Here is a 13,597-nt window from a genome sequence, read left to right on the forward strand (position 1 = left end):
CCTCTTTGTCCATCACAGAAATCAGAAGACACAGATGATCGCTGAGACTACTCGAGCAGCCTCTTTTCATTCTGATTTCTCAGAAAAAGAGGAGACAAATGACAACTGTCGTATCTACTCCCCAAAGAACTAAAACTCATCCTTCCTTCCTAATTAAAAAAAGCTGGGAAAACAAGAAAGATTCAACCAGAGCTCGGAAGCCTGTGTCAAAACCTGAGTCAGAGTCCTGAAAAAGCTTTGATAAACGCTGCTGCAAATTTTCAGGACCCTGAGTCAGGTTTCTACGCAGGTTGTCAAGCCTCTTTATTTTCCGGTTGTCTCGTTTTATCCTTTTCTCTTGCTGAAAATCAAAATATCTGCGAAATCCGCTTTGCTCTTGAAAGTACTGAAATGCTCTGTCGTTGTTGATTTCTCAATCCGTTTTTATGCTCTTTGGAAAGGAATTTCAATGTGTCAATGTTTCATATTTCTCAGCGCAGCTGGCGGAACTAGACAAACCGCAACGACACTACTCCCTCAAGCTCTCATTATTTAAAAAGTACTCTCAAAGTCGAATTCTTCATGCTCAAAATAAACAAAAGTTTCATCCAAAAAGAGATATTTTTTTTAATTCTTTTTGGAAAATTGAATTTTGCCATTTTTCTTTACAAAGGCCTTTCTGTATTCTTTTCGCAGTCAAATTCACTAAAAGCAGTCTTTGGATACTTTTCAGGATAACAGAGTTTTTATCTTCCTCGCTTTCTTTCTGGTCGGGTTGCCGCGATTCTCCGCCGCCTGGGCGTTCATCTTCGCTTTTCTTTTCTTCTGCAGCGCTCGGAACTCGGAGTCCGCCAAAAGCTCGTCCACGAGTGTTGCCTATTTTCGGGCTAGACTAGCATTAATTTTGGTTTTTTCATGAGTTGGGATGCTAATTTCGACTTTTCTTCTAAATTTAGTAAAGAGATACCCTTATTTCTTCTCACAGAATAGTCAAAATTTTTTCATAAAAAGTTTCATTCTAGCTCGTGAGCCTGGGTTCAGTGACCTGAGTACAAAACCTGAGTCAGGGTCTCGAGAGAGCTTTGAATCTAGAATCGATTGAATAGGTCAGAGCTCTTTCGAGACCCTGAGTCAGGGTCCCTGACTTAGGTTTTGTACACAGGTCGCCAAAACAGGAAAGCCCAATTACTGATGTGTACCCCCTTAAATCACTTGTTGTGCTTTTCAGGGAAGCAGTAAATCTGCGTTCCAGAGAACTACGTTTTCACAAGCTGCATCCCTTCGTCGGGTAAAATTAAATTTATGAACTGGCGAATCCGCAAGGAAGAAAGTGTTAAACAAATCCTTCCTCACACATTTTCCAATGTCATTGCCAGCTTTTAAATGTAAATTAGGAAAAGTACTTCTTAAAAAGGGGCTCCATTTTTAATCACTAATCGAGCCGTCGCTTAAATTTTATTAGATAATCTGCAAAGCCGTCAAACAATCATAAATCTTGTTTTATGGGCTTTGCGCTAGGCGGAAACAGAAACTTAAGGACCACCCTCACGCTTTGAATTTGCGTCTTTTTTTATTGAAAAATTTGATTTTGAGGGTTCAAACTTGGGAATCATCAAAAATAATACCGCGGTTGGCATATCTGACTGACTGATTTTCCAGTCAGTGTATGAGCCGTTACAATTCTCCATGCTAAAACATAGCAGATTTGTAACGGCTCCTGATTGGTCGACTGGTTTGACTGGATTTTCATATAGAGGAGACCAGAGTCAAATTTTGATTGGTTGATAAGCTATTTTCAGAATCAGTCAGTCAGAAATGCCAATCTTGCAGCTTGTAGTCCTTTTTTGGCCAATCAGAGGCCTGTATTTTCTTTCCCGACCAATCAATACTCAATATATCGTCAAAGTAACAAAATTCACCATGATTCCCTGATAGGATAAATACTGGCTTCTGATTGGCAGGAGAAAAAAAGCTCGAAGAAGCTGTTGCTTTTGATGATTCCTAAGTTTGAAACCTCAGGATTCATTTTTTCGACAAAAAAAAAACGATTTCCCAAGTCCAAAATTAAAATGATAAAATGTGGCTAACGAAACCAGAGTCAGCATCGCCATTTTTTATAAATCAAATCTGACAAGGAATAGCTCTCGATGTAGATTTCTCGAGTTATGAGCAGCCTTGCTGATTTATTATCCCGATTTAGTAAAAGTCCCCTCTTCAATTTTTTCATTTTCAATTAATCATCTTGTCAAAAACTATTTCCCCGAATTACCATTGAAATCTTTCTTTCCGGCATCCTTTCAAGCCCTTTATAATACCCGACTAAATTTTTAACCTGTCAAAAGGAAAACTACTGTCTTCGAAAAAGAAAATTCCACGATCGAAAAAGACCGTGTCGTCTGAGCCCGTTTCCTTTCGTTGCTTTTTGGTGAGTCGGTTGTAGAAGTCGTCTGAGCTGTCCATCACTGTTCCCAGCTGGAAGAATTTGGCGTCTCCGCGTCGATCGCTGTTTTTCATGAATGTTTTGGAGTCGAGCACGCGGCGGTAGCGCAGCAGTTTCAAATCGTTTTTCACCTAAACCACACATTCAAGCTGTTTGCTCGGAAACACGCCCAGACGCCAGGGCGAGCAGCAAAAAACACATTAATTTTAAAATGTGTCAAAACAACGTCTAAGCGTACTCCATTCCAATTCAGCTATTCTGAGCTTGAAAACGTCTCCAAGTCAGGTCTTTTTTTCGAACTGGGCTCGGTAGCCTGTGTAAAAACCTGAGTCAGGGTCGCGAAAGAGCTTGAGTACTAAAACCGCGCAGCTACAAATAAAGGGCTCTCATGGCCCTGACTCAGCTTTCTGCACAGGTTGAAGAGCCCAGAACTGAGCCTGACCCTGAGTAGAAAATAGTCCTGCTTTTCTACTCAGGGTAAGCCTCACTATCACTTTCACTGAAGCAAGAATACTCACCTCTTCCGTCAATTCCGGCGCTGCCATATCGAACCACTTCTTCCCAGCTGTTTTGCTCTTCGCCGTTTCTTTCTCCTTGGCTTTCGCGTATTTCGACTTCGCCGTGTCGATCCTTTTCTTTTTCAGAAAATCGCCGCCGATTTCGATCTTCTTTTCGAACTCTTCCAAGTTGATTTCGTAGTTTTTCTTCGCCGAATCAAAGTCGATGTAAGACTCGCCTGAAAAGAATTAGCAAAGTTAAGGATCTCGACAAAAAAAGTTAAAGGAAAAGCCGCGTAGCGGCTTTTTTAAATACGAAGCCGCGCAGCGGCTTCGCAACATCACCATTTCAGTCAATTTTCAACAACTGGCGAAGCCGCTACGCGGCTTCGTTCTTAAAAAAGCCGCTCCGCGGCTTTTCATTTGAGCTTTTGAGAACCTGACTCACGCTTTTCATAGAATATTTTTCCCTGACTCAGGCTTTCTCAAGTAAAGCAAGATCTTACCAATTGACTCATTAATAAGTTCAATTCCAAACTCTTCTGGCGGAAGATACTTTTTCGATTTCGGCTTGTTGTCCAAGTCGATGACGATATCGCCCGTCGTCTTCTTTTCATTTTGATCTTTCTTCTTTTCCAAAAGGCGCTGCTTTGCCTCCTCGAGCTCCTCCGCCGTCAGTTCGAGCTCCAAGTCTTCCGAAAAGTCCGATTCTGTGTCGCTCATTTTTTTTCTGAAATGAAAGACGGTTATTTGGTTTCTTCTTCAATTATCCTCGAATTCTCATCAATGGAAAAAAATCGCGAGCGCTGATTGGCCGCGCGCGCCAATTACGTCAGCTTTACAAGCAAAAAAAGGAATTCCCGAGAAAAAATGCGAAAATCAAAATCTTGAAACAAGAATTATTATTTTTTTCTGCAAAAAAGACGAAAAAGAGGATGATCCGATCGGCGGCGTCGCGAATTTCGAGAGTGCGAAGTCGACGAATCTCGAATTCGCGAGTTTTGAGCGAGAAATCGACCCACTTTGGTGAAAAAACAGTCAAAGTCGAGGAAAAGCAGGGACTCGTCAATTCCGTCTTCAACAATGTGGCAGACTCGTACGACGTGATGAACGATGTCATGAGCTTTGGAGTTCACAGGTACTGTTTTTGATGCAAGAATTTGGGTTCAGAAAACTGTTGTTAGTATTTCTCTTTTGTGCTTGATTTTGATGAGTTTAAAAAGAAGTAAAATCTAATCCAGAATAATCGGATTCTGAGCTTTGCTCGACACCCTGTGTGGAAAGCCTGAGTCAGGCTTTACAAGACTTGAGTCAGAAGATTCACAAAGAAATGAGAATCGTTTTAGTAAATTATTTCAAAACTGTAAAAAATTATTCAGATGCTGGAAAGAATCATTCGTCCGCGAGTTGGCTCCTCGGCCTGGCACTAGAATGCTGGACATGGCTGGCGGAACTGGCGACATTTCCTTCAAAGCGCTGCAATTCGCACAGAAAAAGTACGGAAGAGCAAAGGCCAACTTTGAAATCACGGTTTCGGACATCAACACGGAAATGCTTCGCGTCGGCGAGAAACGGGCCAAAGAACGAGACGATGTCGACGAAAGCTGTCTCACTTTTCAGGTGAAAGAAAAAGTAGTCTTGCCTAGACTCTGGTCGACTTCGTAGAACTGGCCTGAGTCAGGGTCTTTTAGTCAAAGGGTCTCTTGACTGAGAGCCTTTCAAGGACCCTGACACAGGTTTTACACAGTTTGACGAGTCTAATCTTCCTGTTTGAGCATTATTTCGCCCAGTAACTTGTTGCTTCTAGGCGGCGGACGCACACGAGCTGCCCTTCGAAGACAACTCTTTCGACTACTACACGATCGCTTTCGGCATTCGCAACTGCACGGACATCGACAAGGTGCTCGACGAAGCGTACAGAGTCCTAAAACCTGGCGGCCGTTTCATGTGTCTCGAGTTTTCGCCAAACGTCTGTCCAGCTATCAAACCCTTTTACGACTTTTACTCTTTCCAAGGCTCGGCTCCCAAACTCTTTCAAAACCTGAGTCAGGTTTCCAAACAGGTTGCCAGACTCATGTCTAGTACAAGTTGCGGAGCCAATTCAAAAGTGATTCCTCCGATGGGTCAAGTAGTCGCCGGCGACTGGGACTCGTACCAATATTTGGTCGAAAGCATTCGCAAATTCCCGGACCAGGAGCGCTTCAAAATGATGATCGAGGGCGCAGGCTTCGAAGCGGTCAGCTACCAAAACTACACTTTTGGAATCGCTGTTGTTCACGACGGCTTTAAACTGTAGCCGCTCTTACTGTTACTGTAACTGTTAATAATTAAAATACAATACTCAAAATGATGATTATCATAACAAAGATCGTTTTTAATTGATTTGAAGTCCAAGAAACTGTCGGCTCGGTACGTTGTCCAAGCGTACAACCGTCGCGCGCTAAGACGAAATGTCGAGGAGTCGCGCGCTCTCAAGTTCCCGGACTCGGAAACAGAAGACCAGGACGCGCCCGTGCTGAAAAAGGCGCGATGCAGGAAGCGCACTCGTCGCCATCGTCCTCCCCCGCTCGAGCTGCCGGACTCAACTCGCGAAAGCCAAAAAGCGACGCTTCAGTCTTTGGCGCTCTCTTCTGCGAAGAACGACGCCTGCATCGCTGGATCTTTAGACGACTATCCTTTCGTCGCCTTTTCTTCCATCAGAGGTACCCTTGAGCTTTGATCAGCCAAAATGACAGTTTTTCTTTTCAGAGTTTAAAAGATACGAGTCCGGAGCTCTCTCGCCCAAGAATCTTCCTTCCTCGACTTTGAGTGCCTCTCCGCCCTTTTCCCCGAATTCTCGAAAAAAGAATAATTTTTCCCGAAAACTGCCGAAACCCCAAAATGCTGAAAACGAAGAGCGAAACTCGCCGATTCGAGAATTGCTGGATCCAAAAGTGAATTACTTCGAGGCGATCGAAAGCAGCTCGTTTTACTTTCCAGACACCGAGTCGATCAGTTCCAGAGGCAGCGGCAATACTGAACAGTTCTTCCGGTACAGCTGCCTTTTCAAATCGATCAATAATGAAAATTTAAGACCCCAATCCGTCTCTCTCCGCGAAAAGCTGCCTAGTTCCAATGGCCTTTCCCGAACAAGAAAGAGAAAAACGCAAAAGGTACGGATTTCTATTATTCGATTTTTGGGCTTCGCTCGTGGACAGGGATGTACATTCGCAGTGGGGAAAGCATTAGTCAGGTTCCTGAAGAAGCTCAATAAAAAAGAGGGAGATACATACATGTATATTCCCCTCTGAATCTATTTTTTAAATTTCGGCCTAAGCTTTTTATCAAAACTCTTTCGGGACTAAAACACAGGTTCCATATAATTAAGCCGCATTTTTAGCCGCGAAGAACGGTGAAACGAGAGACTCGCGAGACGCTGGACAGCCGACTTCATCGCCAAGTATTCACCTATCAGGTACCTTCTTTTCAGGAGCTCTGACTTCCTTTGTTTTAGCACCACCATCAGCATTCGCACCACCATACGATGGCGTTGCCGATCTTTCCGCTTGGGATGAACTGGCCCTTTCTGCACTTGAACGTAAGTTGAACTTCCCAGATCGCGATCCGAATTGAACAAATGAATTTAGGACCCTCTTCTGATGGCGACGCTGCAGCACCAAAGCCTGAACTTGGCGCTGCACAAGCCGCTTAAAACTGCTCCCACGGGTAAATGGAATGCCATGCACGGAAAAATCGCACACTTTATTCAATCAGGTATCCAACCGTTTTGCTTTTGCCGCAGCCAAAAAAGAGACACTTAAAATTTTGGTCCCTTGTAAACTAAAGCAATTTCTCTCAAAATAAAAGCCGTAGAAACAGTAACAGTACTAAATAGTACTGTTTCAATTGAAAGTTTTTTTGATGCTTAAGCTTGATGTCACTAACAGTAGCTTGGATTGATCGTTCCGTGATTCTGATTTCTAAGCTCGCTTATTTCTATAAAAACTCGCTTTTGGCTGAATATAGAATTAATATCGCTGATAATTCTGAATGCTTCAATTTCGTATCTCAAAGAATGCCGCATTTTCTATTTTTTCTTTTCAGAAAAGAAGAAGTCAAAACCGAAAGAGTCCGGCGAGAAGCCAAAAAGTGGAGAAAGAGAGGAGCCAGTAGATAAAGAAGGAAAGCCGGGGACGAGTAAGCCAAGGACGCCGTCTGCTTCCACCGCTAAATGGATTCCTTCTTTGCCCAGAAGGTAGCACTCAAACAGACTCTAGCGGGGGCATGGGCTCAGCAGCCTGAGTCGAAGCCTGAGTCAGGGAAAATGAGCTAAATAAATGAAAACCGCATTTCCTACCTTTTTTTCGAATTCTGACGACTACGTTTTTCAATATCGTGCTATTTAGCTTTTTATAAAAGCTCTTTTGCCCCCTGACTCAGGTGTGCTTCACAGGTTGCCCAGCTCAGACTCAAACAGGGCAAGTAACGAATATCTGTTCAGAGGAGGAACGAACCTGCCATCCGCCTTCAGCGCCAGCACGGGCGCCAGCAACTCAGCAGCTTCGAACTCGAACTTTGAGAAGGCGCTGCTGGAGACGCAAGTTCAAGATCTCCGAAATCGCTCGCTGGATCTTCTCCAAACTGTCGCTAGTTTACGCCAAACACTTGCTCCTTCATCGACCCTTCGCAAATAAGAATAGAAATCTCAACTAACAATTTAATAACGCTTTGGAACAATTATTTCTAATGAAAATAACCTCCAGGTTATTACTCAAGTTTGTTTTGAAAAGAAAGAATTTCGCTTTCAAATACCCAATCATTCGGTATTTCCTCTTCTGTTTCTAGCGCTACTGTTATAAGAAAATATTCTTCGCTTTTTCGGACTATTCTTTTTCTGACTGCCTTCCAGAAAATACAATTCTTATAAAAACATCATATCAAAATTGGCTTGTTATAATTTGTTCAAATTACAATTATAACAAGCCCGGTTTCTTAAATTTTCGAAAATAATCAGGATTTAAAAGTGGGGTGAAGCCTGCTTGAAATGACGTATTTTGCAATTTTGATAAAATTTCATGCATAATGAGAGAAAAGATTTATTGGATTCGACTCTTCCGGTGAGCCACAAGAGAGCGATATGAGAAGTTGAGACGAGTGAGAGTCGGAGCACGCGCAAAAAGAGGCTTGTAATTCATCGGCAGCATTTGCAAGTGGGCAGCGGGTTTCGGCTCATTATTGAATTTTAGTAAAATTGCGCATAATAAAACTTATTAAGGGGAGGTCGTCAATATCGGGGTTTCTCTTGAGCAAAAAAGCGGAAAAACCTGATTGGATAGAAAAACTAAAATTGTTAGGGGAAAGAAAAGGGTTGTAAAATTCTATCGGCGCAAACGAGAAAAATTTGGCCAGAAAAATCGGTTAGAAAAGCCGCCAAAGTAGGGCCATTTCGCGATAATTCACCAAAAATGGTCATTTTTTCACAAATTCACCGATTTTACCCCTAAAACTTATTTTTATATTATAATTTTAGGCTCAACAGACTCGTCAGAATCTGTAGATTCCAAAAATATAATTTTCATATGCATACTATATGTAGAAGTGGGATTTTGATAAACCCTGAAAATCCATATTGACGACCCCCCTCTTAATAATTAATCTTACTTGAAGCAAAATTTTTTCCTATGCTTTACTTTCATCGGTATGATTGAACAGCTAGTAGTCTAATACTATCTGTTTGATCGTTTCACACCATGGAATTTGTTTTGTAACGCTGTATTTTTTACAATCAGGCGTAAGAAGAAAAGACAAATGGAAATTCCAATTCACCCGAAGAGAAATTACGAAATCTCTCAATGAACGATGCTAAAAAAATAAGTGTTGCTAAAATAAGTCGAGAAAGCGGGAAAAACTCCTTTATTAATTTCATACACACATCTGATTATGAAAAGAAAATTGATTTTTTAAAGTCCGCCATCCGTCATTTTAAATATGCTTACGAAGTAGTATTCATCATTTTTTCATTTGAATTCTTTTTTGAGTTTAGGTCGTTGAGTTTCTTCGGTCACGAGCTGGTGTAGTTGAAAAATTTTAATTTCGAAATCCCTCAGCAATTGCTACAATCGACTTGGAGAACTATACTATCATCTAGCTAAAGAAGAAAACCTTCCATCAGATGTGGCTGATAATGTAGAAGCTATGTTCAGGAAGCTCAGCCTTAACGCGGGAGCGGCTTCTTGTTTTCAGGAATCAATGGTCAGTTTTGTTGAATGTGTTCGATTTGGAGCAATAAGTTGTGAACTAGCAGATTCGATCGGTAAATATCTTGTTAGCAATAAAAAATGATGAAAATTAAGAAACCGATCTGCAGAAGGAAAATGACAAGAAAATCGCTGTTTGCATCAATGCCATCGAAAAAATTAAAGATATCTCTAAGATTGATGATAACCATTTCACCTTTAAAGAAATCTGCTTACGATATCTCTCTGCTGGATTGCTTTTGCTACCAGACAATCTTCAGGTCAAAGCAGTGAGTTTGATGGAAGTCTGTAAAGAACTCACTTACGAAGCGCTGAATTACAAGGACTATCTTCAAGAAATGAGAGCAACGGCGTACGAAAATATCGAAAGGGCGCGAACATGGTTCGAGTATAAGACGAGAATGGAAATGGTTTTTCTAAAAGAAATTAAATCCCTCTTACCGCGTAAGCTATCTTTTAGAAAATAGATTATAAACAGTTGGATAACTAGATGTCAATACAGAGGTTCTGTTTCACGAGCAATTGAATCACCTTTACGAGCTTCAAGATGAACTCGCGGATAGCCTTTCTCGATCTGAGGGGCTTCAAAATTTATATCAAGCTAGGGAGTTGATGAATAGAGCAATAAGTAGTAAAAGACGCCAAGTTGGAGTAATAGATGCTCTTGATCTTCTGGTTCGTATTTGAAACTGCAACATGCTAACAATTTAATAAGAAACGAGCATTTGATCTGACGATTGGAATCGACCAGAAAGCAAGATGCATCATAGCTTCTGAGATGGGATATATTTATGCTGAGTTCGATGAACGTCCTCACGCAAAAATTAAAGCCAAGGAATACTATAGGGATTGCATTCATTCGGCACTAGAAAACGGATACACACGGGATTTCTTTTGGCTCAAGAGATCAAGAGAATATCTTGCTAAAGTCGCGTAAGATCGTTCAACTAAAGATTTTTATCAATGCCATTACAGAGCGGAGATGTCAACTTTTGGTGTAACCTTTCAGCCTTCACAAAAAGGGATCGAGGTTATTGAGGAGTTTAAAAAGCAGAATTTTGACAAAAAAGAACCAAAAGAATTTCTCGCTTACCTTGCAAAACATCATCCTCCAAAAAAGGGTACTGTAAGTACTAAGAATAAATAAACTCCAATTCATTCGTCTATAATAGAGTAATAGTAATAATTACTCAAATTGTGCGCATTCTTTTACCTGCTTCAGATGCCGATAGCCACAATTTACAATGAAAATGAATGTCTTACAAAAGCGACGCGATTATATCACCCTGACAGGTATCTACGAGAACGAGGGGAATAAACTACTATTCAAGAAATGCATGTTTTAATGATGACTGGAGAGCTCTATGTGAGCAAATCTCAATGGTGGCCAACAATTTTTATAATTGTTCAGTGAGAGGAAACTGCTAAATGAAAAGTTAAAAATCACTATTACTGTAGCAATAAAAATGCAATTATATATTCAAAAATAAATCTTTCTATTAAAATTGTTTCAAAAGTAAATTCTACATGCTCAAAATTGAAACTTTTTGTCTGTTTTGAGCTGAATTGCCACGGAGGTAACACAAGTTACAAGTACACATTTACCGCATGAGAGCGAAAAGAGAGGTCTTTTTTTTGGCAGAGACTCTTGTTATCGCTCTTTGGAATGGATATATTTTGTCCCATGCAACATTGAAAATAAACTAAATGAAAATAATTTTTAGTTTATAAGTTTTATTTCCGACACTTCTATCTCGTTGCTATCGTATTTCAGGTGTTCAAAATTTCCTTGCCTCAAATTTTTAAAAGAGCTCAAGCGTTCATCGTGAAACAAATGAGTTAAGTCTTTGGTTGGTATTTACTGCGTGAAAACGTTGTTGAAGCGCTTCTCGACATGAAATTTGTTTTGCTAGCCCATAATTTTTACAGTTTTGTGTTAAGTCACACGGGCGTGTCCCTTAAGACGAAGAAACTTTCAAAATGGGATAAAAACTTAGAGAAAACCACGCCCAAAATGAATGAGACAAAAACAGTAAACATCGCGAAGATACATCGCGAGAGCGGAAAAAAAGCTTTCGTTCATTTCATGAAAGTGACTGACACCGCCAAAAAAATCGAGTTTCTCAACTCAGCTTTAACGCATTTTATGAATGCATACAAGGTAACCTCGTCGAAGTAAAGAAATCCAATTGATCTTAGACTGTTGAATTTCTCCGATTGCGGCCGGGTATTATTGAAAAGATTTCCATTACAAAGTCTCTCAGCAATTGCTTCAATCGACTTGGTGAACTGTATTTAAATCTTGCAAAAGATAAGAATAGAAAAGACGTCGAAGTTTTGTTCGAAAAACTCAGCCTCGAGAAAGGAGCAGTTTCAAGTTTCATTCAATCGATGATAAATTTTGTCGAATGTGTTCGATACGGCGCGATGAGCTGCGAATTAGCAGAAATAATTGGTAGGATTCATTCAAGCAATAATATTATAGATAAAATAAAAGAGACAGAATTGCAAAAAGAAAATGACAAGAAAATCGCCGTTTGCATCAATGCGCTCGAACAAATAAAGGATATATCCAGATTGGACGGCTACGAGTTCAGTTTTAAAAAAATTTGCCTTAAATACCTTTCCGCTGGTTTGCTTATCCTACCAGATCATTTCCAAATCAAGGCAGTCAGTCTGATAGAAGTATGCGAACAACTCAACTACGAAGGTCTTAAATATAAAGACTACCTCCGAGAAATTACTTCAACGCCCTATGAAGACATCGAAAATGTGCGAACTTGTTTTAAAGATAGAACGCGAATGGAAATGCTTTTCTTAAAAGAAATTGAATCTCTTCTGGCTCGTAAGTAATTGTGATTGTGTTTTTGATGTATAGACTAGTGTTTCATACTATAATCTTCATTTTATTTTTTTCTAGATGTTAATAAGGAGATTCTCTCTGAAGAAAAAATAGATGAGCTAAACGAGCTCAAAGATGAGCTTGAAGACAATCTCTCTCGAACTGCAGGACTTCAGAAACTTTACCAAGCGAGAGAGTTGATGAGTACAGCTATAAAAGATGGAAGACGTCAAGGTGGTGTGATTGTTGCACTCGATCTACTGGTAAATTGTTTTAAATTTTGATGTTTTTTTATAAAACAGGAGACTATTTATTTAAGTTTAATAACGAATATTACGTTAGAAACAAGGATACGACTTAACGCTTGGTATTGACCAGAAAGCAAGGTGCGTTATTGCTTCCGAGATGGGCTACATTTTTATTGAATTCGATGAACGGCCTCATGCAAAAATCAAAGCAAAAGAATACTACAAAGACTGCATTCATATTGCATTGGAAAATGGATATACCAAAGAGTTCTATTGGTTGAAGAGAGCAAGAGAATATCTCGCTAAAGTCTCGTTGGAAAGAGACTTAGTAATCAGTTATTAATTTCATTTTAGTGCGGAGACAACGCATTTCGGAGTAACTTTCAATCCATCAGAGGAAGGGATTAAAATTATTCAAAGATTCACAAATGAGGATTTTAGCAATAAATCAGCAACAAAGTTTCTCAATTATCTGGCAAAAAATCATCCACCGAAGAAAAGAACAGTAAATAATAATTTAGAAATATTTATAATAACATTATGAGATGCCAAGAGTCACAGGAACACCAGAAAATATCAAAACTTGTCTTACAAAAGTGACACGTCTCTATCATCCAGATACGTAAGTTTTTTTTTGCTTCGCGGTCAGCATATTTTAAGAAACGCGAAATTTGATGATGATTGGAAGGCTCTTTGTGAGCAGATCTCTATGGTTGCCAACAATTTGTACTCAAGAATCGTGAAAGGATTATACTAGCTGCTCTTTATTCGAAATGTAATTTTCTCCAATAAAAAAATTCCCTTTCTTATGTAACTTGCGAAGAATCTAAATTTGCCATGAAATTATTTGATAAATAAGGCAAGAAGGAGGCCCTGATTCAGGTTTTTAGACAGGCCAATAATTCTTCAAGTCAACCACCACATTTTTTTATTCATTGAGTGAGGAAACGCCCACAGTGAGCTTGGTAGTATTTACGCTGAGATACTCGAGCTCCGCAAATAGTAGTAGCAATTTGAGTTGAGAGAGGGAGCTCGTAAAATGTAGAAATTAAATAATCAGAGTAGAAAATCGCACTTTTCCTGGTTCTCTTTGAAGAACTCTGTCATTCCTTTTATTACCAAGGCGAGAATCGAGCACGCGCAGATTAGCTGGCCAGACAAAGAACTTCCTAAATTCAAGAAAAAAAAACTAACTCAGAAGAAGAGGGGAAAATCAGCAAATGCTGAAAGAGATTAAATAATGGCAGACGCGCGTTGGTCGGAAAGTGATAGCGAGACTGAATCTGACAGTTCCTGCTCAGGCAAGAGGTCACGCAAGGTCGCTATTTGATTTTTAAGGGGGTAGATTCGTTAAC

General features: G+C 40.1%; 4 protein-coding genes across 6 annotated transcripts; 3 read left to right on the forward strand and 1 right to left on the reverse strand.

Annotated features, from left to right (window-relative positions):
• Positions 1-637: 637 nt before the first annotated feature.
• On the reverse strand, positions 638-3,677 carry LOC145709390 (deoxynucleotidyltransferase terminal-interacting protein 2-like). Its single transcript, XM_081787072.1, has 4 exons — positions 3,423-3,677; positions 2,938-3,155; positions 2,368-2,550; positions 638-855 (listed from the first exon to the last, which is right to left on the reverse strand). Exons 1-4 carry the CDS (start codon positions 3,637-3,639, stop codon positions 709-711), a joined length of 765 nt encoding a protein of 254 aa, XP_081643198.1. The 5' UTR covers positions 3,640-3,677; the 3' UTR covers positions 638-708.
• Positions 3,678-3,763: 86 nt separating this feature from the next.
• On the forward strand, positions 3,764-5,249 carry LOC145706748 (2-methoxy-6-polyprenyl-1,4-benzoquinol methylase, mitochondrial-like). Its single transcript, XM_081784185.1, has 4 exons — positions 3,764-4,054; positions 4,296-4,536; positions 4,724-4,931; positions 5,025-5,249. Exons 1-4 carry the CDS (start codon positions 3,852-3,854, stop codon positions 5,210-5,212), a joined length of 840 nt encoding a protein of 279 aa, XP_081640311.1. The 5' UTR covers positions 3,764-3,851; the 3' UTR covers positions 5,213-5,249.
• Positions 5,250-8,734: 3,485 nt separating this feature from the next.
• LOC145708212 (uncharacterized) lies at positions 8,735-10,605 on the forward strand. The gene is made up of 8 exons (XM_081785867.1): positions 8,735-8,894; positions 8,939-9,208; positions 9,249-9,596; positions 9,643-9,827; positions 9,868-10,085; positions 10,128-10,278; positions 10,375-10,445; positions 10,484-10,605. Exons 2-8 carry the CDS (start codon positions 9,091-9,093, stop codon positions 10,578-10,580), a joined length of 1,188 nt encoding a protein of 395 aa, XP_081641993.1. The 5' UTR covers positions 8,735-8,894; positions 8,939-9,090; the 3' UTR covers positions 10,581-10,605.
• Positions 10,606-11,126: 521 nt separating this feature from the next.
• LOC145707936 (uncharacterized) lies at positions 11,127-13,044 on the forward strand. 3 transcript variants are annotated; one of them, XM_081785530.1, is made up of 8 exons: positions 11,127-11,313; positions 11,352-11,607; positions 11,650-11,997; positions 12,073-12,257; positions 12,337-12,554; positions 12,597-12,747; positions 12,788-12,864; positions 12,903-13,044. In XM_081785530.1, exons 1-8 carry the CDS (start codon positions 11,167-11,169, stop codon positions 12,997-12,999), a joined length of 1,479 nt encoding a protein of 492 aa, XP_081641656.1. In that variant the 5' UTR covers positions 11,127-11,166; the 3' UTR covers positions 13,000-13,044. The 3 variants fall into 3 exon arrangements, with proteins under 3 accessions (XP_081641656.1, XP_081641654.1, XP_081641657.1); XM_081785528.1 differs by having other exon boundaries at positions 11,352-11,997; XM_081785531.1 differs by having other exon boundaries at positions 11,352-11,997; positions 12,796-12,864.
• Positions 13,045-13,597: the final 553 nt, after the last annotated feature.

The sequence above is a fragment of the Oikopleura dioica genome, chromosome XSR, assembly GCF_907165135.1.
Source record: "Oikopleura dioica chromosome XSR, OKI2018_I68_1.0, whole genome shotgun sequence".
Lineage (NCBI taxonomy): Eukaryota > Metazoa > Chordata > Appendicularia > Copelata > Oikopleuridae > Oikopleura > Oikopleura dioica.

What these genes read in the sequence shown, in the direction of transcription:
- LOC145709390 (XM_081787072.1), bottom strand. Translation starts at nt 3,639, where the DNA reads ATGAGCGACACAGAATCGGACTTTTCGGAAGACTTGGAGCTCGAACTG. An exon ending in CGCCGGAATTGACGGAAGAG is followed by an intron (nt 2,551 to 2,937) that starts GTGAGTATTCTT and finishes TGTGTGGTTTAG; the next exon opens with GTGAAAAACGATTTGAAACT. An exon ending in AAACGGGCTCAGACGACACG is followed by an intron (nt 856 to 2,367) that starts GTCTTTTTCGAT and finishes GCCCGAAAATAG; the next exon opens with GCAACACTCGTGGACGAGCT.
- LOC145706748 (XM_081784185.1), top strand. Translation starts at nt 3,852, where the DNA reads ATGATCCGATCGGCGGCGTCGCGAATTTCGAGAGTGCGAAGTCGACGA. An exon ending in AAAGCTGTCTCACTTTTCAG is followed by an intron (nt 4,537 to 4,723) that starts GTGAAAGAAAAA and finishes TGTTGCTTCTAG; the next exon opens with GCGGCGGACGCACACGAGCT. An exon ending in CGACTTTTACTCTTTCCAAG is followed by an intron (nt 4,932 to 5,024) that starts GCTCGGCTCCCA and finishes CCAATTCAAAAG; the next exon opens with TGATTCCTCCGATGGGTCAA.
- LOC145707936 (XM_081785528.1), top strand. Translation starts at nt 11,167, where the DNA reads ATGAATGAGACAAAAACAGTAAACATCGCGAAGATACATCGCGAGAGC. An exon ending in AATTGAATCTCTTCTGGCTC is followed by an intron (nt 11,998 to 12,072) that starts GTAAGTAATTGT and finishes ATTTTTTTCTAG; the next exon opens with ATGTTAATAAGGAGATTCTC. An exon ending in CGTCTCTATCATCCAGATAC is followed by an intron (nt 12,865 to 12,902) that starts GTAAGTTTTTTT and finishes GCATATTTTAAG; the next exon opens with AAACGCGAAATTTGATGATG.
- LOC145708212 (XM_081785867.1), top strand. Translation starts at nt 9,091, where the DNA reads ATGTTCAGGAAGCTCAGCCTTAACGCGGGAGCGGCTTCTTGTTTTCAG. An exon ending in TGAACTAGCAGATTCGATCG is followed by an intron (nt 9,209 to 9,248) that starts GTAAATATCTTG and finishes ATGAAAATTAAG; the next exon opens with AAACCGATCTGCAGAAGGAA. An exon ending in TAGATGCTCTTGATCTTCTG is followed by an intron (nt 9,828 to 9,867) that starts GTTCGTATTTGA and finishes CAATTTAATAAG; the next exon opens with AAACGAGCATTTGATCTGAC.